The 24,041-nt window shown below is 57.7% G+C and overlaps 1 protein-coding gene across 7 annotated transcripts in view; it reads left to right on the top strand.

Moving 5' to 3' along the window:
* ARAP1 (ArfGAP with RhoGAP domain, ankyrin repeat and PH domain 1) overlaps nt 1-21,637 on the top strand; it is a 63,613-nt gene extending 41,976 nt beyond the window's left edge. For 2 of the 7 annotated variants that reach the window (XM_007173682.3, XM_057553143.1), the window contains 23 exons: nt 1,532-1,617; nt 2,850-3,032; nt 4,124-4,298; nt 5,506-5,640; nt 7,369-7,504; nt 7,779-7,881; nt 8,752-8,947; nt 9,223-9,274; nt 9,381-9,544; nt 9,730-9,942; nt 10,288-10,393; nt 10,800-10,947; nt 11,036-11,122; nt 11,210-11,278; nt 11,600-11,717; nt 13,413-13,526; nt 13,753-13,898; nt 14,443-14,475; nt 18,117-18,199; nt 18,992-19,042; nt 19,213-19,276; nt 20,649-20,798; nt 21,057-21,637. In XM_007173682.3, the coding sequence (XP_007173744.2) occupies nt 1,532-1,617; nt 2,850-3,032; nt 4,124-4,298; nt 5,506-5,640; nt 7,369-7,504; nt 7,779-7,881; nt 8,752-8,947; nt 9,223-9,274; nt 9,381-9,544; nt 9,730-9,942; nt 10,288-10,393; nt 10,800-10,947; nt 11,036-11,122; nt 11,210-11,278; nt 11,600-11,717; nt 13,413-13,526; nt 13,753-13,898; nt 14,443-14,475; nt 18,117-18,199; nt 18,992-19,042; nt 19,213-19,276; nt 20,649-20,798; nt 21,057-21,074 (2,630 nt within the window). In that variant the 3' untranslated portion in view covers nt 21,075-21,637. The remainder of the gene's footprint in view (nt 1-1,531; nt 1,618-2,849; nt 3,033-4,123; nt 4,299-5,505; nt 5,641-7,368; nt 7,505-7,778; nt 7,882-8,751; nt 8,948-9,222; nt 9,275-9,380; nt 9,545-9,729; nt 9,943-10,287; nt 10,394-10,799; nt 10,948-11,035; nt 11,123-11,209; nt 11,279-11,599; nt 11,718-13,412; nt 13,527-13,752; nt 13,899-14,442; nt 14,476-18,116; nt 18,200-18,991; nt 19,043-19,212; nt 19,277-20,648; nt 20,799-21,056) is intronic. The other 5 variants (XM_057553141.1, XM_057553146.1, XM_057553144.1 and 2 more) reach the window with 5 other exon arrangements.
* Nucleotides 21,638-24,041: the final 2,404 nt, after the last annotated feature.

The following is a 24,041-nucleotide window of genomic DNA, read 5'->3' as shown; positions in this document are numbered from 1 at the left end:
TCAGAAGAGCGGAAGTAGGCCAGGTCTGGCAGGGCTTTGCAAGCAGAGGGAGGAGCTGGTGTTTTATCCAGAGGGGGATGGGAGGCAGGGGTGGGAGGGACGTGGTCAGATTTGTGCATCCCACTCTGGCTGATGGGTGGAAGCTGCGTCAGAGCTGGTGAGACTGGAGACGAGTGAGGAGACTGCTGCGGATCCACAAGAGAGAGGAGGTGGAGACTGGTCCCAGAAAGCGAGCGTTTGAGAGACGTTTAGACCTATGGAGGAAGAGTCCCAGATCATACGCGGAGGATGAGAGAGAAAGAGGGTGGAGCCTAAGATACATCCATCTGTTCAACCAGCGTTTATTGAGGGTCTGTGCTGGGCACTGTGCCGAGTGCCGGGAAAGGGGCCCCACTGGGAACAGTCTTGGCTGGCTGGAGGTGGGGACCCAGGGGTGGAACAGTTCTGGGAAGTTGCTGCGGGACATCTAGGTCAAATGTCTAGGAGGCCTTGGGCTATGAGGGATGGGTGTGGAAAGCGATGACTCCATTGGAGACCAGATTAGGAAGGCATCGGCTCATGGAAGGAGTGAGGGTGTCCAGAGTGGATGAGATGCTCCATAGGAGGTTGCAGAGCGAGGTGAGGCCTAAGCCAGAGCCAGGCAGTGCCAGGCGCTCATGGTGCCCCCAGCCCAACCCCTGCTCCAGGGGTCCCTTGTGGGATCTGTAGCTGAGCAAGGCTGCATCCTTCCAAGCCCAACTTCCCCCTCCCCTTTCATTTCACAGAGATTTATTAAGCGCTCACTGTGTGCCAGACTTTGTTCCAGGCACTGAGGCTAGACTCTAAAGCAGGCAGTCAACATTCCTTCTCTCGGGCAGCTTACATTCTGATGGGAAGAGGCAGAAAATACATACACAAACCAGTAGAAGTATCAGGCAATAACAAGTGCTAGGTAGAGAACGTGTTTGCTGAGAAGCCATCTCTGAGGAGGTGACAGGTCAGCTGAGATCTGAATGTCAGGAGGGAGCTAACCTTGGGGAAATGGGGGAAGAGAATCCAGGCAGAAAGAACAGTGAGTGCAAAGGCCCTCAGGTAGGAATGAGCATGGATGACTAGAAGAGGAAGGAGAATTTGAGCGTTAGGGGGGGAAGGGGAGGGGGAGAGGCATGAGATGAGGAGAAGAAGCGGGTAAGGAATTTTGATCTAATTCTGGGGAGAATTAAGAGAGAGTCTAAAGCAGGGGTTCGAAGTAAGAGGTTTGCATTTTAAAGAGATCACTCTGGCTGGGCTGTGTGGACAGTGGCCTGCAGGGAGCCAAGCATGGCTGTAGGGAACCAGCTGGGGGACTACTGCAGGAACCCAGGTGTCAATTACAGGGCTCAGTTTTGGGGTGCCCTGGGCAGGAGTGTGTGGGAGATGGAGCTGCAGGCCTAGCCCCTGGGTCCTGCCCATGGCCTCTCCCTGTCTGCCCCCATGGGCACTGGGGTAGCGGGGGAGTGCTCATGTAAAGGAGAGGGCCCAGATGACCCCGTGTCTGGCCCTCTATCTACAGGGGAGCACCGTGGCCTGGGCGCTGGTGTCTCCAAGGTGCGGAGCCTGAAGATGGACAGGAAGGTGTGGACGGAAACACTCATCGAGGTGGGGAACCAGCTATGTTTGGGGTCTGCCCCTCTCAGCTGCTGCCTGGGTCTTCCAACCCCATCTCCCCCATCTCACCAACCCCAGCACCCTGGAGCTAGAAGAGACCTTTGGGATCATCTAGGGGGTGGGATTTTGGAAAAGCTGATTTTTGGCAAAGTCAGCAAACTGGCCAGTGAGCTAAGAATGTTTTTACAATTTTAAAAGGTTGCTTAAAAAAACAAACAACAACAAAAAAAACACCAAGAGGAATATGCCACAGAGACTGTGTCCTGCAAAGCCTAAAATATTTACTTCATTTTATCTCTACTCATGTGCACCAATGGGTATGAGTATGTCCATTTGGGGGACGCTCACATGTGTACATTTGTGCCTGTGTACTTGGGGTTGCCAGGTACTGATATGTGTGGTAGTTACAGGGGAGAACCTGCAACAGGAGGCTGGACCAGGGCCCGACCACACGTGGCCTTCCTGACAGCCCCAGCCAAGCTGCAGACTTCAGAGTAATTTGGGTGTCATATCCCCTGTGAGTTAGGGTTAGAATCCCCAGTTTACAGATGAGGACGTTGAGGCCCAGGGAGAGAAAATAACTTGCCCAAAGCCACAGAGTGAGTCAGTGGCGCCTGGGACTGTTTCCTCTTTGTTCTCTGCTCTGACCCCAGCACCCCACGCAGGCCCTGACAAACAGGCAAGGTGGGAGGCCCAGGAAATGGCTGTGGAATGAGTGATCGGCAGAATGAAAGAATGAATAAACTAGTCCCCCGAATGCCAGACTCTTGTGCACAGTCTGCCCTCACCCCTCTTCCCCTGAGCCCAGAGAGGAATGTCAGGGACAGGAGATGTTTCCAAAATCCCTGTCCACCCAGTTCGCTGACGGGTTAGCCGCCACCCCCCGACACCCCACCCCCAGCTGTGATAGTCTCAGGAATGCAGAGTTCCAGATGTGGGACTGGGTGGGGAAGTAGCAAGGCCCCCAGCCAGGCACCAGGCCTGGGGCGTCCACCTGTCAGACTGTCTGCCTCTTGTCCTGGGGACTGGGCTCAGGCCCAGTGTTGGTGGGGGAGCACCCATAGCCGCCAGCAGGCCAGGCTGTCCCTCAGCTTCCCTGATGGGAAAGTGGGCAGGTGGCCTGGCTCTTCCAGCCCCTCACCTAACAACCTCAAAACCAGCATTTTGCGGGGTATGGGCCCCTGGCTGTAGGCTCCCTTCTAACCTCTTGCCCACACCCGCAGCTCTTCTTACAGCTGGGCAATGCTGCTGGGAACCACTTCTGGGCAGCCAACGTGCCGCCCAGTGAGGCTCTGCAGCCCAGCAGCAGCCCTGGTGCCCGGCGGTGCCACCTAGAGGCCAAATACCATGAGGGCAAGTACCGACGCTACCATCCGCTCTTTGGCAACCAGGAGGAGCTGGACAAGGTCAGGGCACTGGGCCTGTGAGGCCTCCTAAAACACCCCCATTATTCATGCGCCCCGCCCCCCCATTCCTCACTCTATTTCAGCCCATCTTTTCCACTAGCTCAGAGTGATGAGTGGCCCTGTAGGGAAACTGAGGCCCAGAGGGCAGAAGGACCCTGCCTAAGCCACAGGGACAGTTGGGACAAAGCAGGGAGGAGCCAGGCCTGACCCTTGGGCCAAGGCCACGTCCCCAGCATCTGTCTGCCTCCCTCCCCTCCTGATTCCTCTGTCTCCTCACCCCATCCTTCTCCTTCTGAATCCTGCCAAAAGGAGTGAACTTGATGGGGATGCTATTTCCTGTCAGGCTCATGAAAAACAGCTGGCTGCTGCAGCCCATCCCCATCCACACCCCACTCAAGATGAGGCCCCTCGTGGGCCCCAGGCCCTGACAGGCCGGGAGCCAAGCCCTGTCCCTGGTCTGGCTTGGCCTGAGTGGGAGGTTGCCTGCTCTGAGGCAGAGGGATGCCACTTGTGACTTCTGGTCAACCTTCAGCCCTTCCCCCAAGCAGCCCCACCCAGTCAGGCTCAGTCCAGCTAGAAGCCCAGTGGGAGCCAGGCCTCCACCTCCCAGGAACCCAGGCGTCCAGCCCCCAGCCCAGCCCAGTCTAGCCCGCCAGCCAGGAGGGGCGGCAACTCCCATTGGTTGGGAGGGATGGGCAGGCGGTGAGGAATTCAAATGTGGGAGGAATGAGCTACAAAGCACCCCCCTCTGGCCTTCCACAAGGCAGAGGGAGCTTGAGATCCTCTAGAGAACACGCCTGGTGGCTGACAGGGTCCCAGGGGGCTGTCAGCAGGGTGAGGCCTGGACTGCTAGGACCCCTGGCCTCTGTGGGGATGCCCCTGCCCCCCCCACTCCTCTTGGCTTTTCTTTTCCTCCTCCTGTCTTTCTTCCTCCCTTTCTTCTCTTTCACACTGCGGGTGGGCCCCTAACCTGGTTGACTCCTTCCTCTTCCCGACCCCGCACCCCGACCCCGCCACAGCACGACCCCTGTCCCACTTGCCCCTCACTCTGGCTTAGGCTGACCCTCCCCACTCCTCTCGCCTCCTCCCAGGCCCTGTGTGCCGCAGTCACAACCTCAGACCTGGCTGAGACCCAGGCGCTCCTGGGCTGTGGGGCTGGGGTCAACTGCTTCTCGGGGGACCCTGAAGTCCCCACGCCCCTGGCTCTCGCCGAGCAGGCGGGACAGACACTGCAGATGGAATTCCTTCGAAACAACCGGACCACAGGTGAGTGGCTGGTGGGACCATCCTCCTCAAGGGATGAGGCCTCCCTGCTGCCAGGGTCTGGCCCTTTGGAGGGGATGCCAGTTGTTGGGTGCTAGGGGCTGGGTATTGTCTTGTGAGGTTTGATTTACATACCACTTGAGCTATAATTACAACTCCTCCAGGGGCCCTGGTGCAAGAGTGTGTGTGACGTTTTGGGTTTGCACGTCAGTGTACATTTGTGCCTCTGGCTTCCCCTTCACACGCGTGTTCGTTTGTATCTCCCTTTGTGTCTCCGTCTCTGCATCTCTTTGTGTATTTGTGGGTTTCTCCCTGACCCACAGTGTGGGACCTCGGGGTGGCATCCGTGTGCCGGTGTCCGTGTGTCTCTGAGTTGCTGTGGCTCTGCTTCCTTGCCCCTGGGAGTGTCGAGGGTGTTGGGGTTTGTGCATGTGCAGAGCGTGTCTGCGCTGCTGTCGGGGGGAGGTGCTGCATTTCTCTGTGTGCAGGGGACTCACCACAGCAGCCCTGTCTGCCGTTCTGTCTGGGTGGGGCTCTGTTGCAGACGGGTTGGGTCCCGTTTGGCTCCCGCTCTCGGGGTAGCTGAGGAGGGGGTGGTGGGGGTGAGCGCTGCTGGTCATGGCCCAGCGCTAGCCTCTGGGGCCACATCCTAGGACTGAGGGTGGAGATCTGCGGCCAGGACTCTGGGCTCAGGGCCATGGGTGGGTGGGGTGCGCCGGGCTGGAGAGAGCCCAGGTGTCCGGGGAAGGCACAGGAGACCACCCAGCTGGCTTGGGCTTGGGGACTGCTGGGAGCAGGGCTGGAGCCAGGCTGCTTCCTTAGGCTTTGCATTGTCTGAGACAAGCTCCCTCTGGGGATTGTTGGTGAGTTTGCTCGAGGGCCCCCCCCCCCAATTCTAGTGTGCTGGTCCTCTGCCTCCAACAGGAAGAGCTGGGCTGGGGAGTCAGGGGAGCTCCCTGGGAGGAGAGGTACTGGAGCCGGGCCTTGTGAGTGGGATGGAATTCGCACAAGTGGGGAAAGGTGGAGAATGGCTTAGGCAAAACCCTGAATGTGACAGTAAGAGCCCAGGAGTGCTAGTCAGGGAACGGTGCTGGGGAGGGAGGGGCGGGTGACTTGAGTGCCAGCTTAAATACCCAGCCCAGGTGGGGGCGAGGGGGACACCCTTGGATGGTGAGCATGACCAGCCACTCTTTCCCCCCTTCCCAAAAAGAGGTACCTCGGCTGGATTCAATGAGGCCCCCGGAAAAGCACTACTCAGTTGTCCTGCCAACTGTGAGCCACAGTGGCTTCCTCTACAAGACCGCTTCTGCCGGGAAGCTGCTACAGGACCGCCGGGCCCGGGAAGGTGGGTGCCGGGCCAGAGCCCGCCCTGGCCATGGCATTCTGGCATGGTGGCAGGGCCAGAGAAGCCAGAGCTGGCCAGGCTGGGTGATCCATGAGGGCGCCAAGTGCACTCTGGCAGTCACCCTGCAGGGCTTCCTGGGTGTGGTCTCAGGTACACAGTTGGTGATTAATAAATGGGCTGATCGGGGTGGGAGTAGAGCATGGCACTGCAGAGCAAGTCACTGCCAGAGTTTCCTTTAAAACAAAGAAGACTTTACTGAGTACCTATTAGGTGTGGGCCCTGTTTTGGGCATCTGGTATTTGGAGCACGTGGATGCTAGGAAGTTTGAGCATGAAGCTTAAAGGTCTGTTCGTCTATCACCTCAGCCTTCCATTTGCTCCCAGCTCTGAGTAAAATCCACAGTCCTTATTACCACGTCCCACGAGGACCTGCACATCAGCCTCCCCACCCCATTACCTCTCTGACTCTTCTTCCCTCACTCACTCTGCTCCAGCTTTACTGGCCTCCTTGCTGTTTCTCAAACATAACATTCATGCTCACCAGACCCTTTGTACTTGCTGTTCCCTCTGCCCAAAATGCTTTTCCCTAAATATCTGCATGGTTAGTCTCTCACTTCAAACAGGTCTCTGTTTAAATGTCACTCCTCAAAGACTTCATTCCCCACCACTTAATCCAAAATAGCAAGCCCTACTTTCACACTACTTATCTGACATTATTTATGGGTCTATTTATTGATTCTCTGTGCCCTACTGGAATATAAACTTCTCTTGGCCAGCGCTGTAGCCCCCAGCACCTAGAACAGTGTCTAGCACACAGTGGGCCCTTGCAAATGTCTGCAGGATGAGGAGTGACTGAGGCAGGGCTGGCGCTCCTGGAGGGAGCCCAGCCTGGGAGGCAGACTCTGGGACACACTGCCTGCAGAGGGCAAATGTCATGTCCTCATAGCCAGGATGAGAGACAGTATCTGCTGTGTGAGCACTGTTGAGGCCATTGCTCACTGCATCCTCAGCACCCCCGGATGAAGCCCTCCAGCTCCCAAACAGATTTCTTTGGAACTCTGTGTTACTCACCACCTCACTGCCCCTGGGGCACTGCCCCTAGTCTACCTTCCTCTGCCTGCTAATGTCATTTATGTAACTGCCTGGGTCATCCTTTTTTCACCCTGGGTGCCAGGAAGCTCTGAGCCAGTGTGATGCTCAATGCTGTGAACTATACGAGCCTGCATGGCCTTGACAATCTGTTCTTTCTCCTTTCCTGGTCCAGATTCCCATTTCTTTTCCTTTATGGGATCTTGTCAGTCTCCTCAGAGTCACTATAGGAGGAAGCAGAGTATAGAACAATGGGTCCTGCTGGCAAAGGAGGGTGGGGGACAGGAGGCTATGGTATGAAAACCTTCCTATGGCATTTGGGCTGGCCTTGAAGGATAGAGGGTGTGGGTGAAGGGAACAGGGTGAGCAAAAGCAGGGAGTGTGGGGTGTATGTGCAGGAGTGATCAGAGAGGTGGCCGGGGAGGTGGACAGGGGCAGACCTGGCAGGTCCACGGGAGAGGTGTGGGCTGGGCTGGGTTGGTGGAGCTACAGGGAGGAGGATGGATTTGGGGGAAGCTTGTGAGTTAGAATGGAGAGGACATGGGTCAGGTGGGAGTGGAGGCCCAGGGAGGATGCAGAGGTAGTGTTCAGGTGAGGGTGGAGGGCTCCCTCATGGTTCCCCTGCCCAACTTCTCCCCAGAATTCAGCCGACGCTGGTGTGTGCTTAGCGACGGGGTCCTGAGCTACTATGAGAATGAGCGGGCAGTGACCCCCAACGGGGAGATTCGGGCCAGCGAGATTGTGTGTCTGGCAGTGCCCACTCCCAACACCCATGGGTGAGCACCCCTGGGCAGAATCACAGACTGTTATTGATGTAAAGTCCAACCCTCCATTGGGGAGACAGGGAAACAGAGAGGGGCAGGACCTCCCCAGGGTCGGACAGCAAGCTGGGGCTGTGCAGGGGCTGAACCAGGTTTCCCGAGGCCCTAGCCTAAGGCTTTTCTCCCACCTCGTAGGGGGCCAGGGGAAGGGTAGTCACAAGGGCAGTGTGGCGGGTGAGGGGGCAGTGCTGGGTGGAGTGGGCCTGAATCCTGGCCTGTGTATCTACAGTTTTGAGCACACCTTTGAGGTGTACACAGAAGGAGAGCGGCTGTACCTGTTTGGGCTGGAGAGCGCAGAGCTGGCTCGTGAGTGGGTCAAGTGCATTGCTAAGGTGGGCCTGGGTGAGCAGGCGGGTGTGGGAGGAGTCTGTCAGGGCCCAGGGTAGGACCTCCTGGCCAATCCCCTGTATCCCAGCTTTCCCACCGCATGGATCAGGGGCTGGATGGAGGGCAGCAGACACAGAGCCAAGGCCCTGATGTGATCTGCAGCTCCCTGGTGGTGGGGGAGGTCAGGAAACCTATCTCAACTATGTGGAAGGAGGGCCGTGGGCCTTGCACTCCCTAGGTGCTCAATATATGTTTAATAATGAATGACAGGCAGAGCCATCCTAGGATGGACAGTGCTGCCTCCAGGGGGAGCGCCTTGTCCTGGAGGAAGGAGGCAGGAAGGCTGCAGAGGAGAGCTCTGCCCTGGGGACTAGAATCAGGTGCCCTCTGGCTCTCCTGTGCCGTGAGGGCCTGTGACTCTCATTCTCTTGTTCATCGATCAGTCACCTGTGAGCCTTCTGACAGTCAGTCCTCAGAGCCCCGGGGATCCAGATGAACCGGTCTTGATCCCAGCTCCTCAGTGGCTCCCATGCTGGTAGGGGAGACAGATGGGGTCCAAACAGCAAAAACTGTAATTGGTGCTACAACAGAGGGCAAGAATGCCTTGGTGCCGTGTGGCCCCAGAGAAGGGACATCCCTAATGGTGTCTGGGAAGGTGTTCCAGAGGAGGGCATATCTGAGTGAGTATGAAGTGGGACATGATACCCAACTTAGTTCACTGTGCTGGGTTCTGCCCTGGGGGAGAGAGAGGAGACAGTTGGGTGGAAAACAAGTACATGCCCACAAGCCAAAGAGCTGGGGTATCCAGGGTGGGCAGTGCTGTTGGCTGATGCAGCCTCCCTGGCTATCTCCCCTTTCCCTGGCCTCCCCACCAGGCAGTCGTGCCTCCCCTGGCTGAGGATCTGCTGGCCCGGGATTTTGAAAGGCTTGGGCGCCTACCCTACAAAGCTGGCCTGAGCCTACAGCGGGCCCAGGAGGGCTGGTTCTCCCTCATCGGCTCCGAGCTCCATGCTGTCTTCCCAGAGGGGCCCTGCGAGGAGCCGCTGCAGCTTCGGAAACTACAGGAGCTTTGTGCGTACACCTGGACCTGGGCCCCAATCTCCGGGGCACCCTATCCTGGGCTCCCAGGCCCCAGCCCCTCCCCAGAAGTTTGAACTCTACCCTAGCCTGGCCAGAAGGAGCCAACCTGCCCTCTCATGTCCTCTCCTGTCCTTGGGGTGCATCTCAGCCACCCCAGGGGTTGGTGGGTGTGTCCCAGGGGTGTGTGGACCCAGAGAGCCTCAGCAGGGAGTGGGCTGTGGACCATGAACAAGGCCTGGGCCTCACCTCAACCCATCCCTCCACAGCCGTCCAAGGGGACAGCGAGAACCAGGTGCTGGTGCTGGTGGAGCGACGGAGGTGAGCTCTGGCCTCCCTGAGGGGCTCTGAGAAGCCTGGAAAGTCTGACAGGCCTGGGAGGGGTGGGGCAGGGGTAGGTTCCCAAGTGACTGACTCCCTGGCCCAGGACGCTGTACATCCAGGGGGAGCGGCGGCTGGACTTCACAGGCTGGCTGGGAGCCATCCAGAAAGCAGCGGCCAGCTCAGGGGACACGCTGTCGGAGCAGCAGCTTGGAGACTCGGATATCCCGGTGATTGTGTACCGCTGTGTGGACTACATCACTCAGTGCGGTGAGCCCCGCCCCCGTGGCACAGGCCCCGTCCCTCCCCACCTCGAGAGACTTTTACCTCCTGCCCCAGAGGCCAAGCCTCGCCTTCCTGGGATCTCCCTGAAAGCCGTGAGGCCCTCCCCTTGACCAATGCTCCTGGCCCCTCACGTCTGGCTCCGCCCCCAGCTCAGCCCCACCCCTCTCCAGGCCTGACGTCTGAGGGCATCTACCGCAAATGTGGGCAGACATCAAAGACACAGCGGCTGCTGGAGAGCCTGCGGCTGGACGCTCGCTCTGTGCGCCTCAAGGAGGGCGAGCAGCACGTGGACGACGTCTCCTCGGCGCTCAAGCGCTTCCTGCGAGATCTGCCCGATGGGCTCTTTACTCGAGTCCAGCGCCTAGCCTGGCTAGAGGCCTCAGGTGGGCCCTGCAGCCCGTGCCCAGCCTGAGACCAGGCCAGTGCTGCTGACTTGTACACTCTGATCTCAGTTTTCCCTCCCCTCCCCATCATGCACTTGGACTAGGCATGCCCCAGTGGTGGGCTCCAGTCCTTCTCCCCCCTTTCTTCTTATTCCCATTGTCACTCTATACAGAGCCAGGGTCCCTTGGAGAATTCTTTGTCTTTGCTGCATGGCTGGCCTGATTTGACTTGGAGAGGGGCAGGGAGTGGTGTCACCTAGGATGAGAGGCAGGGCAGCCAGAGGGGTGGGACAGGGGAGGTGGTTACAAGAGGGTTCCTGACCTGATCCATCTCCCCCCACCCAGAGATTGAGGATGAAGAGGAGAAGGTCTCCAGGTACCGAGAGCTACTGGCGCGTCTGCCCCCAGTCAACCGGGCCACGGTGAAAGCCCTTATCAGCCACTTGTACTGGTGAGAAGCGGCACTACTGGGGGGCTGGGGTAGAAAAGACTCTTCTATTCCCAATCTGGCTGACTGTTCTCCCCTGGGAACCAGGTGGGCCTGGGAACTGAATGTTGCCTTATGATGTGCTCTGGTCTTGGACACTTTGTCTCCCAGCTTACTTCCTGCAGGGTGGGAGAATAGAGGCGGCTTCAGCTGGCGGACAGATCTCTCAGTTTCCCAGCCCTACTTCTCCCCAGGACCCAAGACATGGCCAGAAAGACTGTCCCCTCGTCTCCTTAACTACTTGTCCTCTCTGACTGGGACCTTCCCTGGCCTCTCTCCAGGGGCCATTCATGGGCTTGTCAGGAATTGGGAAGGTGAGATGGGGAAGTTCTGGGCTGACTCCTCAAGGCTTCCCTCCTTCCCTGTCCAGCGTCCAGTGCTTCTCAGACACGAACCAGATGAACACGCACAACCTGGCTATTGTGTTTGGGCCCACACTCTTCCAGACAGATGGGCAGGACTACAAGGCCGGCCGCGTGGTGGAAGACCTCATCAGCCACTATGTGATGGTGTTTAGTGTGCGTCCCCAGCCAGTGGGCAGTGGAAGGCAGAACTCAGCCCCTGGGCGGCAGTGACCATCTGTCCCTGTCCCTCTCCCTTTCCCAGGTGGATGAGGAGGAGCTGAGGAAGCAGCGGGAGGAGATCACTGCCATTGTGAAGATGCGTGTGGCTGGCACTGCTAGTGGGACTCAGGTGAAGGACAGGGCCTGGGGTGGGGGGCTCAGGCCAGCCGCCTGTACCTGCTCCCCAGGCCTCCAGCTGAGCCCTGTCTCCCCACAGCACGCCGGTGACTTCATCTGCACTGTGTACCTGGAGGAAAAGAAGGCGGAGACAGAGCAACATGTCAAGGTGAGGGCCAGGGACCTAGAAGCTAAGGGGCCGGGAGAGTCAGACTGGGCTGGGCACAGGCTCAGATGACCAGGGGAGCACAGCTTCCATGCTAAGGGGAGCCCTGGTTTGGGACCTATATCTGGCTGGTGCCAGGGCCTGTCTCTTTCCCTTCTCCCCACCTAGCTCATCAGGACCACTCAGACACCCCACTGCATCCCAGGACTCCAGAGGACCCTGAGAGGGGTGGGCTCGGTCCCTGGATCACACAGCAGGGTTGTGGCAGAGCAGGGGCTGGGGCTGGGGTAGGCTGATCTCCTCCTCCTCCTGGGTCCCCCACAGATCCCAGCATCCATGACAGCTGAGGAGCTCACCCTGGAGATCTTGGATCGCAGGAATGTGGGCATCAGGGAGAAGGACTATTGGACCTGCTTCGAGGTCAACGAGAGGGAGGAGGCAGGTGGGTGACCACAGGGTTGGTGCAGGAAATGGGGCGGCCCCAGTCTGTCCTCCTCTACCCCACAGTGTGCTGACAGTGGTGGCAAAGGGGGTTTTAGATGATGGATGTTGCTGTCATGCTGTGATCTCAGTGATGGTGGTGGTGATGTGCTGACAGGGGTTCAGGTGATGTGGCTGATGGAAGGGACTGTGAAGGGGTAGATGGTGTCAGCTATGGCACTTTCTCAGGTGTCGGTGAGAATGGTGTTGCTTGCAAGGGTGGAGATGCTGAATTTGATAGTGGGATTGTGAGTGACAGCATTGGTGGTGAGGGGGGTAGTGGGTGGTGATGAGCATGCAGAAGGAGAGGGGTGGGGTGGTGCTGGTGGTGTGGTGAAGGGGCCATCATGGTGAAGGGGAGTGATAAAGGCATTTTAGGGTGAAGGATGGTCTCAGTGGCAGTGGAGGATGAGGGCATATCTGTTCATTTGTTTTACTGTTATTTGTTGAGTGCCAGGCACTGGGCAGGAGAGCCAGACACACAGTCCCTACCCTCTTGGGGGTAGTCTGGTATGGAATAGAGACACTAGTCCCATGATCACACCAGTAAACGCACAACTACAGCAGTGTTAACTGCTGTGAAGGAAAGGGCCACAATGCCACCAGAGCTTTTTTTTAATTTTTATTATTCATTTATTTATTTATTTTTGCTGCATTGGGTCTTTGTTGCTGCGTGGGCTTTCTCTAGTTGTGACAGGCGGTGAGCGGGGGCTACTCTTCTTTGCGGTGCATGGGCTCCTCTTTGCGGTGGCTTTTCTTTCTCGCGGAGCATGGGCTCTAGAGTGCAGGCTCAGTAGTTGTGGCGCATGGGCTCAGTTGCTCCGCGGCATGTGGGATCTTCCCAGACCAGGGATCAAACCCGTGTCTCCTGCATTGGCAGGTGGATTCTTAACCACTGTGCCACTAGGGAAGTCCGTCAGCAGAGCGTATAACAGGGTCTTTGGCTTTGGAGTCCCTGGGTTAGGAGGTTAAGGAAGAGTAGGGGTTCCTTGGTGAAGAAGAGGGGAAAGTACTTCGAGGCAGTGGGAACAGCATGGGCAAAGGCCCTGTGGTGGCTAGGGACACCATCCTTTCAAGGAGCTTAAGATAAGGGCAGTGAGAGGTTGTGGCACGGGATGGGGCTGGAGATAGAGGCGGAGGCCTCCCTCAGGGCCTGACAACAATGCAAGTCCATTGAAGGGTTAGTGGTTGGGAGCTTGAAAAGATTGCTCCTTAACTGCTGGGTAGAGAGACGTGGGGAGAGGGGATGAGAGCACACAGCAGAGACTGCTTCAGAGGCCACAGTATTGGTCCAAGAAGATGGGATCATGGGCCAGGGTGGCTGCAAGGAGATGGACAGAAGCAGAGAGATTCGACACATAGAGGCTGAGAGGGAGGAGGGTTTGTTTCTGGCTTGGGTGGCCTGGGGGGTGGTGCCGGTTTCCCTGATGAGGACACACAGGGAATATCACTGGCTTGGTTTTGGACATGTTGGGTTGGAGCAGGTTTGGTCCCGGCCACACGTGTTGGGTGTGGGAGGTGGTCAGGGCAGCGATGTGGCGCTAGGAGGCAGAGCGAGTGGACGGTGCCCATGGGCACGTAGGTGATGTGTGTCCGTGGGCCAGCCCTCAGTGCTGTCAGGCCAAGTGGCCCTGGTGACGGTGCGCCCTCTCCCCAGAGCGCCCCCTGCACTTTGCGGAGAAGGTGCTGCCCATCCTGCATGGGCTGGGCACGGACAGCTACCTGGTGGTGAAGAAGCACCAGTCCATGGAGGCCATGCTGCTGTACCTAGGTAGGTGGTGTCCCTGGATGGGTGGTGCCTACAGGGTTGGGCAACCTGGTGGTGGGTCCCTCCATCCAGGCAGGAACAGCTCAGGCAGAGGGCGCCAGGCGGGCAGGCCTCTTTGGAGGCTGGGGCAGGATGGAGCAGTTTCCTTCATCCTGGGACCCTGCCCTGGGTGTCTGTGTCTGTGGGCAGGGGGTTGGTGCAGCCTGTGCCCACCCCACTCCTCCCCCAGCCAGCCATGTGGGCGAAACCAAGCACGGCATGATGAAGTTCCGAGAGGACCGCAGCCTCCTGGGCCTGGGCCTGCCCTCAGGTGGCTTCCACGATCGCTACTTCATCCTCAACAGCAGCTGCCTGCGGCTCTACAAGGAGGTCCGGGTACGTGATCCTGCTGGGTCCTGCCCTGAGGTGGGCACCTGCACCCGAGTGTGCTCAGACACCCGAGCACAAGTGTCCCCCTGGGCCTAACAATGGGAGCATCCCCATCGCGGGGTCTTGGGGTGGCACGGCAGTTGGGGGGAGCTGTGGACTCTCAGAGACCCTCCTGCTGTGGCTCTCGGTGATCACATGGCTTTGCCCTGGAGCCCTACTAGGCCCTGGTACCTGGATGCCATCACATCAGGCGTGTGCTGCTCACCTGTGCCTGGTCATGGCACCCACAAGAACATGCTACGTGGTGACAGCCCCAAGTTGTGGCCTGTGCATGCCTTGTTGCTTTATAGGCCATACCCCATCCCGGCCCACTCCATGCCCATGCTGTCCACATGCCGGGCGTCCTCCCAGACCAGACGCCATCTCCGTCCTAGCACTGCCCCCGCTGCCCCAGCATACAAGCCACATCCCGCCATGCACCACTACACACACTGTCCTAGCTCTGGACCTGGGCCTCCTTCTTCCGTAACCCTGATCCTCTATCAAACAGAGCCAGAGGCCATGGAGCGGGGCCCCTGAGACCGTGAGTAGCTGTGGGTCAACTGCCAGCTGCCTTACACCTCCTGGGGGCCAAGTGAGCCTAGTGGGAGCATGGGGACACAGCCAGAGCTCCTGGCCGTCTCCAGGCATGGTTTCCTGGCCTCCACCCTAGGGCTTGTGGCCTAGGCTCCTTCTCTTCATCCCCAACCCTATCCCAGAGTCCTTCCCCCAAGATAAGGTCCCCCATCAGTGCGATGCTCTAGACTTTCCCAAAAGATTCAGGGTGGAGGCTGTGGAGCCAGTTAATGGAAGCCCCTAGGTTTGAATTAGAGCTCTGATCTTCACCTCCTGTCACCCCTGGAGCCACCCTCTTTCCAGCCCTGGAGAGAGTTCCAGGGCTATTAGAATGTCCTTGCTACTGCCCTTATCTTGAAACGCAAGAGCAGGACTACAGAGGCTTGTGGTGTATTCCCCAGCTGTAGTAGCCTCCCGAGCTGGTCGCCAGCCTTTGTTTGCACACCCTGGGAGAGGGGAGTTCGTTCCCTCCTCCCTTGGTGCTGCTCTATCCCTAGAATGATACTGAGTATCACTGTTCAGGTTCAGCTGAGATCTGCCTCCCATGACACCCCTGTGGATCCCAGCTGTGCCTTGGGTGCCACAGAGTATAGATGCTCTGCAGAGACAGGCAACAGAAACGTGTTTCTAAGCCCAGGGGACCAGCCTGAGCTCCTACCAGCGTCTCCCGCCCTTTCTGCCCCTTGCGTCTCCTGAGGACCTCTGGACAGACCTGGCTGCCGTGGGAGCCCAGCAGATAGAGCAGGACCCTCACCTCCATCTCTTTGCACATTATACCTCTATTAATGCAGCCTGGGCTCCTGCTGACCCTTGTGGGGAATGCCTCGTCTTCTCTCCTTTGCCTCCCTCTGTGATCACATCCTTACTTCTGGGCCCATCCACCCCTCCAGTCAGTTTCCCTTGGTTCTGGATGCTATTTCCCTGGCCCTCTCCCTCTAGGTGTGCTTAGCCCCTTGGAATAGAACCAGACCATCAATGTGGGCAGGGAGGAGGGAGAATGGCTGAGGCACCTGGAAAAGCAGCTGCAGGTCCCTTGACATGGAGGAGTGGAGGCAGCAGAGCTAGAAAGAAGCAGATCTAATGTTTATCGAACCAGGCTTGGTGCCCAGCCTTTCACATAATGGGACATGTAATCTCACTACTGTCCTTTGTGGAGGGGTATTGTCCCTTTTTCACAGGTGAGAAAGCAGGCTTCAGGTGACTTGCCCAGGGCCATCTCTAGGTGGTAGCCTGGGACTCGAACCCAGATTTGTTAGCCTCAAAGCTTCAGCTTTTTATTCCTTGAAATATAGGAATCAAGGCCTCATAGCAAAGGCTGGTCAGCGCAGGGCTAGATGGTGCTCTCCCCAGTGGCATCCGGCACCTGGTCTCACAGGAGCCCTGGGAAGGTGTGTTTTGGCTACTGAGGTGTTGGTGATTCTGATATTTGCTAGCTTATGGGGCAACAGGACAGAAGATTTGAAATTGGGACAGTCCCTGGCAGTTCAGGCTATGTGAATACCCAAGCCTCGTCCTGGAGTCTCCCATTGTTAAAGACCCTGAGGCCCCTGGGAAAAGCACATTCTAGAAAGATCTTGGTTCCAGCAGAGGTCTTTGAGCGTCAAGGAGTGAACTTCATTCCCTGCCAGTGACCTTATACCTCGGAGATGCTGCCAACATGAGCTGTTTGATCAGAAATGAAGATTACATTGACTGACGCTCCCCTTGCCGCCCGAAGTTCCCCTCAACCTTCTTGTCTTGGCCATGCTCACATCATAAGCCTGCCACGTACACGCCACACGCACCAGTACCTGAGGAAGTAGCGGCCTGAGGGTTGTTTTTTCTGATTCTGAAGGAACCACAGCCTGGCTTGACCGCCTCCATTCCCTTAATCCTCTCCACGCCCTGACTGCAACCACTGTTCCTGTCACACGCCTGGGCCGGCTCCGCCCACTCTGGATTCACTTTACTCCTTGCTTTTAGTTCTCTTCCCCTCACACCCACAGCCCGACTTCTTCCAAGCCCACTGTCTGCTTTTCATTCCCTCAGCCTGATTCCTTCTGTACCTGCAGCTCAGTTTCCCCCACATCCTTTCTCCTATCGTGCTCCGAGCTGGATGTTTTCCACGCCTGCAGCCTAACTTCTTTTACGGCCTGTCTCAGTCTTTCCATTCCCGCTGCCTGGTTTCTTCCAACTGCAGTCTGATTTCTTCAGTGCTCTCAGCCTTTTGTCTTCCCTGTTTGCATACAGGCCTCTTCTTTCTTGTATTCTCCCTAGACGTTGTTTCTCCCATATCAGCAGCCTGATTTCCTTATCTCTGCCCAGTTTCCTCCCTGCCTGCAGCCCTGATCATCCTGTGCCCGCGGCTCACCTTGTTCTGGCCCTCTTGGGCACATAGCCGTTGTCCCGCTATGTGCAGGAGATGTGGGGCTCCCCCATCAGGCGCTTGGTCATTAGGAGGACTGGGGGTGAAAGCAGGGTGAAGGTTCCTAATAAGCCCTTCTTAAACTATACCCCCTGTGATAGCACCGAAGTCTCCACTGATTCCCTAGGCAGCCCATCCTGTTGTGACCTCACAGGGAAGTCCACCAATTCCGAAATTCTCCATCTCCCTGGCCATCCCCTAGTCATCCCCTAGTCCCCTCTTTTTGTTCCTGCTGAGGAGCCATGCCTGGGGGTGGCTGGGAGCAATGGTGGGGAACAGTAGAGGTGGCTCAATCTTTGACCCCCAGTTTTGGTTGTGAGTCCCCCTGTCCTGCCATCCACCCTGGTGTCCCTGTTGGCACCAGGGGTGCCTGGTGGGGGCAGGGTTTCAAGCAAGTGGCTCCCAGAGCAGGAGGAAGGCTCGTTAGCTTGACCTCCAACCCACTTCTTCACTGGAGGTCATTGCTCCCATCCCCCTGCCTCTGAGCTAGCCTGCTCCTTCCAAGCCCAGACCCATCTGCAGAGGCGGGGACCAGAGATGAGCATGTCAGTGATCTGGTGCCCCTCCCCAATACATTGGTCTGTCGCTTCCTGCCCTAGACCACTGGGAAGTTCTTCCTGCGGTCTACCGAACGGCCATTCTGCTTCAGCTTGAGTCATTAGCCTTCACTTTGTGGAACCAAAGAGCCAGTAACTGCTCACCTCACAAGCCTTCTGTTCACACAGTCAACCCTGGAGGCTCCATGGGGCAGGGAAGGGTGAAGAATAAATAACCTGAGACAAACAGACAGCCGAGGCTCTCAGCTCCTGTACACTCATTCAGTTTGGTGCCAAAGGGTGATGTGCAACGTGCAGACTTGTCCCTCTGCAGACAATCTGGATCAGCTGATGATATTGATACAGATCAGTTCTCGATTTGCGGGGCAGCAGGGAGGGACTGGGAATCAACTGCTGTGGACATCCAGCTGCCTTGGGGACAAGGGTTGACTGTCTGATGCTGGGGCAGGGAGAGAGGCCTGGGGGCTCTGTTGAGCTAGATTGTGAGCAGGGAGGGCTTTGTCAGGAAGGCTTCCTGGAGGAGGGCTCCTGGGCTGGGATGTAGAGGGGCTGGGGAGAGGGGGGAGGGAGGCACCCAGTTGGGAGATCTGCCCCAGTGCCCACCCTGACTGACTGAAGTTCCTGCTGCTTCTGCCCTCCCCCACCCAGAGTCACCGGCCTGAGAAGGAGTGGCCCGTCAGGAGTCTCAAAGTCTACCTGGGAGTGAAGAAGAAACTCCGGCCACCCACCTGGTGAGCTGGGGCTGGGGAGGTGGGTCCACAACTAGGGCCTGCGGGGCTCAGAACTGATGGGGGAGGCACAGCTGAGGGCTGTGAACTTGACAGGGGCTGGCTCATAGTTCTGAGGGTGTGGTCTCCCAGCCCAGCAGCAGCAGCAGCAGCAGCACCTGGAAACACAATAGAAACCCAAATTCTTGGGTACCACCCCAGACCTGCTAAATCATGTATTCTGGGGGTGGGGCCAGCAGTCTGTGCTGTCACAAGCCACCTAGGGGACTCTGATGCTTGCTCATGTTTAAGAACCATTGGCCTGGATTGAAATCCAGTTAGTCACTGACTAACTCTGGGACCTTTCTGTGCCTCACTTCCCACATCTGAGGAATGGGGAAGATAATGGCACGCCTGTTCCAAAGGGTGGTTGTATGGGGTTTTTTTCCTTCTTTTTTTAAGTGAAGTATAATTGATATGGTTGTACGTTTTAAAAGTTGAAAAGTGATGCATAGCCACTATTCACTGTTATTAACTGCAATCACTAGGCTGGGGTTTCTGGCATTCGCCTTTTACCCGCTGGCTGTGCCTGCTTCTCTCTGGGGGATAGGGCTGGGGGGTGGGGGAGCCAAGGCCCTGGGAGGCTGGCAGGGCTGTGAGAGGAAGAGGCAGCGGCCGGGATGTGCTGTGCCCGCAGAAGGACTTGAACTCTGCCCCCAGCCCTGGCCCAGGCTTCTGGGCTGTGTCCTAGGCTCTCACTGGGGCTGTGAGGCCTCTCTGGGCTGTCAAGTGATCCCACCTGCCCCTTCTCTGCAGCTGGGGCTTCACGGTGGTGCACGAGACGGAGAAACACGAGAAGCAGCAGTGGTGAGTGAGGGCCCCAGGCCGAGGAGAGATGGTAGCATGTCCCCCTTGGTTGGGTCCCCTCACTGTCCAGATTTGGGCCCTGCCCCCGAGACCCTAGGCGGGGGAACAGGGTAGGGTATCCCTGCTCAGCCAGGCCCTGGCAGCATCCAGACCTGTGCCCCACCCTGTAGGTACCTGTGCTGTGAGACGCAGATGGAGCTCCGGGAGTGGTTCGCCACTTTCCTCTTCATGCAGGTACCAGGCGCGGGGTGTGGGGTGGGTCCCGGGAGGCCTCCATTACAGAGAAGGGGTATGAGTGCTTCTTCACTGTTCAGGCCACCGATTGCTTCAGTATGTTGAGTTGCTTTTAATCCACTTGTTCGTTCATTCTCACGTAAACCCTTCCTGGTACCTGCTCTGGTCCAGCCCTGAGCCAGGCATGCTAGAGACAAAGGGTGCAGACCCCTGCCCTCGGGCACTCACTCCCCACGTGGAAAGGAAAACAGATCCAGAAGGAGCCTGTTAGAGCCCAGTGCTGTGGTGACAGAGGGAAGCCAGGGACCCTACCTCGTGGAGGTGGTGGGTGAGGTGCGGAAGGCAGCAGGGAGGAGGTATCGTGGAAGCTGAATCTTTGGGGATGAGGGAGCGTTCACCAAGCAAAGGCGGCTTCGAGGCAGAGGGAACAGTTTGCACACAGGCGTAGCAGGATTGCCCGACAGGGTGTAAAGGGAGAAGCCAGGCATGCTAGAAGTTGGCACTGGAAACGAAGTTGGGAGTAAAATCTTAGTCTTGAAGGCCATGCCAAGGAAACTGAACTTGACCTAGTCGGCAGTTTGAAGGGAGAGTTTTAAGCAAGAGTGGTGCGCAGGGTTGAGTCTGAGTCTGAGAGTTCATTCTGGGTGCGGCGTGCAGGGGAGGATGGGCTGAAGGGCCAAGCCTGGAGGTGAGGAGCCCAGTGAGGTAGCTGCTGCAGTGGGCCAGGTGGGAACAGGCTGGGGAGGACTCGAAGCCAGAGCAGGGCTAGAGGGGTGGGTTGGACTTAAAATAGGTGTTTGTTTGTTTGTCTTTTGGCCCTGTGGCATGCGGGATCTTAGTTCCCTGACCAGGGATCGAACCCGTGCCCCATGCAGTGGGAGCACGAACTCTTAACCATTGGATCACCAAGGAAATCCCAAAACAGGTTTTTAAAATGAGAGCTCAGAATTGTTTGGGGAGAAGGGAGACAAAACTGTACCAGGGCTTGGGCTGAGCTCTTTTAGCCCTGAGCTTCCTGGTAGTCAAAGTCTAAAGGGAAACAGAGCAGATTCTAGAGTTTTCTTGGTTCCTGGTGAAAGGAAGCAGACATGTTCCTCTAGAACTGTTTTCCTGGCACTGCGTTCTTGGAGCGGTTTGTTTGTGGACCTGGAAGTGAGGGTTGTTGAGTAACGTAATTGGCTTGGTTTTGCCGGGGATACAGTCATGTTCTCCTAACAGCTGCTTCTCATATCGGCTCAGATCAAAGCTGAGGGTTTCGCCTCAGATCATAGCTGGAGGCATTTCTGGGAAGGGTGGGTGGATCCGGAGCTGAGTGTCTAGGCCAGCGAACCGAGCCCAGGCCCCAACACCCCTCCTTTCCCCTGCTGCCCAGCACGACGGCCTGGTGTGGCCCTCAGAACCCTCGCGCGTGTCCCGGGCGGTGCCTGAGGTCCGGCTGGGCAGCGTTTCGCTGATCCCCCTGCGCGGCAGTGAGAATGAGATGCGCCGGAGCGTGGCTGCCTTTACTGCGGACCCCCTTTCTGTGAGTGGCTCTCCGTTCCTGTGGGCAGGCGGCTGGGGACCTGGCTGGAGCCTGCCTTCCACCTGACTCACCTCAGCTTCTCCTCTCTGAGTGCCCTCCAGCCCTGTCCCTCCGTCCTCAGTGGGAGTCCTGACAGGCCCCTTTGGTTCACCTGGTTCACGGGAGACCCCTCTCTGCTGGCCCCTGGCCCCTGGCCCCTGCTCCCTGTGAGTCTTCACAACGTGCTCATGGAATCTGGACTTCTGTGCCTTCCCACAGCTCCTCCGAAACGTCTGATCGCAGGTGGGACTCTGCCACCGTGAAGCCTTCGTGGGCAGACACCCTCATGCCCTGCGTGCCTGGTGTGAGCCAGCAGGGGGCGCATGAGGAAGCTGCATCCCCAGACCCCTCATCCTGACTGCAGCCTGGGGTTCCCTGGCCAGGACATGGGGGGCAGGCAGCAGGGTCTGCCTGAGGAGGAATCCCTTACCTGCTCTGTCCAGGTGCTCAGCTCTCCTGGCTTGGCCTGCTCCCCGCCCGGGTCACACACCCTGAGTTTAAGGGGTTGGAGAGATGGGCATCAGTGAGGCACTCTGGCGGACTACCATCCTTTCAGAGGCTCAAGGCCCTGGGGCCCCCGCTGGAAGGGAGCCCACCCCTTTGCCACAGACTCCAGAACAGCTCTAAAGGAGCACTCAGCTGGGGTGGGGAGGGAGCTCTTGGGTAAATGTATACAGGGCTGAGAACTGGACTTGGGGGACTTTAGCCCCCCTTCTGGTCTGGGCTTACTGGGAGGGCCTAGGCTGCCCGGTGCCCCTTCCCCACTTTGGGGACCTTTTGATAATATAAATATATCTGTATATTTTATCCCCTGGTGCTGAGGTCTATGATTGGTTGGGGGTTTCGGATGTCCCAGGGTAAGAGGGGACAGGAGGACAGGCGGTCCAGAGGTGAGTGCCTTGGATCCTGAAGCTGGGGACCTGACCCTGCTGTCTCCAGGCCCTCAGCTGTTCAGATACTCTCCCCCTGCCCCAGACAGAGCTCCAGGCTGGCTCCAAGCTGTCCTCATTGTACTCCTGTGCAGCTGGCGTGGGGATTGGTGGTCCTGACTCTGACCAGGACAGACCCCAGCTAGACTGAGTCCCTCTCCCTGCTGCAGTCTGATTCTGAGCCAGGAGCTGGTTGTGTGGCACATGAGTGACTCAGGGTAGCTCGTCATCAGCCTTTCTAGAGACACAAGGTCACAGAGGGAGTGACAGGAGCTTTATTAAATTAGGAAGACGGTCCTCAGGTTACCCTTGGCTCCTGTGCACACCCCTTCAGAGGTGCCCTGCCTTGGACCAGGAAGCTGCCCTCACTGGCTACTGCCTGGCCATCTCCAAGAAGACAAGACCCTGGCAAGTGGGGAGCGATAACGAGCTGTTCAGAGACAAATTTGGGACTCCCTGGGAAGGTGCCAGATACCACATTCCGCCTCTGCCTAGAGCCTCATTACCAGCCTCTCTCCAGGGGCCCAGCGGGCAGACAGGCTGACCTCCCAGCCTCAGCCTCAGCCACTGGAGCTGGGCAAAGTGGGTGGGGGGTGGGTCCCATGACTTCTCACTGATCCAGTTCAGTGGGGAGGCCTGGATGTAGGTGGCGGTCTTGGTGCCTGGACTCCAGGTTCCTTGTTCCTGTCTCTCGGGAAGGGGAGGTAGATGCCGGACTGGAATGGGTTCTCTGGCTGGCTTCACAGTCTTGGACTAAGCCCCCCGAGTCTCCCACTTTTGTCCTGCCCTAGGTGGGCTGCTCCAAGCCAGGCTGACCATTCCACCTGCAGCCAGGAGAAAACCCTTGTTCAAGTGCTCAGGGGCTGGAATTCTTCCCTGGATCTGACCTTGGACTGACCAGCTAACCCTGAGGCCCGGAGAGGGGGTGGGTGAGACTGGAGGCGCTCCCCTGCTAGGCTGCCAAGTGTCACTTGCCCCAGCTCAGGGACAGGCTGCAATGACTGCATTGGGCCACCAGGGGGCAGCCATGGACAACTCAACATTGCTGGGTCCCAGAACAGGTTCTGGAGGGCCCCACGTCTTCTGTTGGAGTGTGGGGTGAGACCTGGCCCTCCCTGCCTTTGACCCCAGGGCTGGTGATACTCTGGAAGGCAGCACAATACAAGAAGTGCTTTGGACTCCCAGGCCGTTGGAACCCGAAGGAGAGAGGAAGGGCCTTTGTGGGTCAGTGCCTGTGTACTCTACGTACTGTCTCCTGGCAGAGGAAGAAAGGCCAGAGAAGGGAAGTGACTTGCCCAAGGTCACACAGCTCTTCTGAATCAGGGTTGATGTCCATTTCCACTGCCCCATTTTGGGGTGTTCTCCTTCCTCCACTCCCTTCCTGATTCCAACTCTGCTGTCTCCTCTCATAAGTGGCCCCATTTGTCCCCTGGGGAAGGAGATCTGAACTGTCAAGAGTTAATGATGCTTAAAGTGCTTTTCCTGGGGATCAGGGATGACATCCCAACAGGAGTCTTCAGGGCCTCAACCTTAATGAATTATGGTAAAGACAACAGTGTTGAGTAGATTAGGGCAGGAGGCTCTGCTGGTCTTTGTCACAAAGATTTGTAGATATGGGGTCTCTTGGGACCCTGGGTGGTTTGTTCACATATTATTTGAGGTTGGTTTGAGGGGGATGGATAAAGAACCTGGAGCCAGACCTGCCGAGGTGTGGGCAGCAGCTCTTGGAGAGGGAGGAGGCTTCCTGGAGGAGGAGGTGCCCCTGAGTTGGCCCTGAAGACTGGAAGCCTTTCCAGCTGTACATGGTAAGGAGGGGGTGCAAGTTGGGGTGAGGGTGGGTTGAAGTGTTGGAGGAGGAGGACAGGGCTTCCAGGGTCAACCCAAGTCAGGGCCTAATGTCAGGGGAGCATGGGGAGGCCTGGGAGAGAAGGCTGTGGCAAGTCAGAGCTTGGGGGTGAAGGCATTGTGGATGGAGAGGAGGCTGAGCCGGGTGGGGAGTGGGGGCTGGGAGGTGGGGTGGGGTGTCTGTCTCTCTTCCACTTCCTTCCTGCTCAACCTGCCTACCCTGCAAAGCATTCAGCAGCCATCCAGCCCTCGAGGGCTGGGCCTCAGGAGACCCCTGGGCTCCACAAGAAATCGATGGGGCCGGGGAAGGGCAGATGGGGCCGGGGAAGGGAAGATAGGCCCTGCCTCCTCTCCGCTTCCCCCTGAGCCCGGGGATTGGAAGGGGGGCCTGGAGCTGAGACCTTCTTTCCTGGCCCCATACTCTCATGGC

Source organism: Balaenoptera acutorostrata, chromosome 9, assembly GCF_949987535.1.
Source record: "Balaenoptera acutorostrata chromosome 9, mBalAcu1.1, whole genome shotgun sequence".
NCBI classification, from domain to species: domain Eukaryota; kingdom Metazoa; phylum Chordata; class Mammalia; order Artiodactyla; family Balaenopteridae; genus Balaenoptera; species Balaenoptera acutorostrata.
The sequence above is the reverse complement of the archived record's forward strand: the minus strand, read 5'-3'. Positions and strand labels throughout refer to the sequence as shown.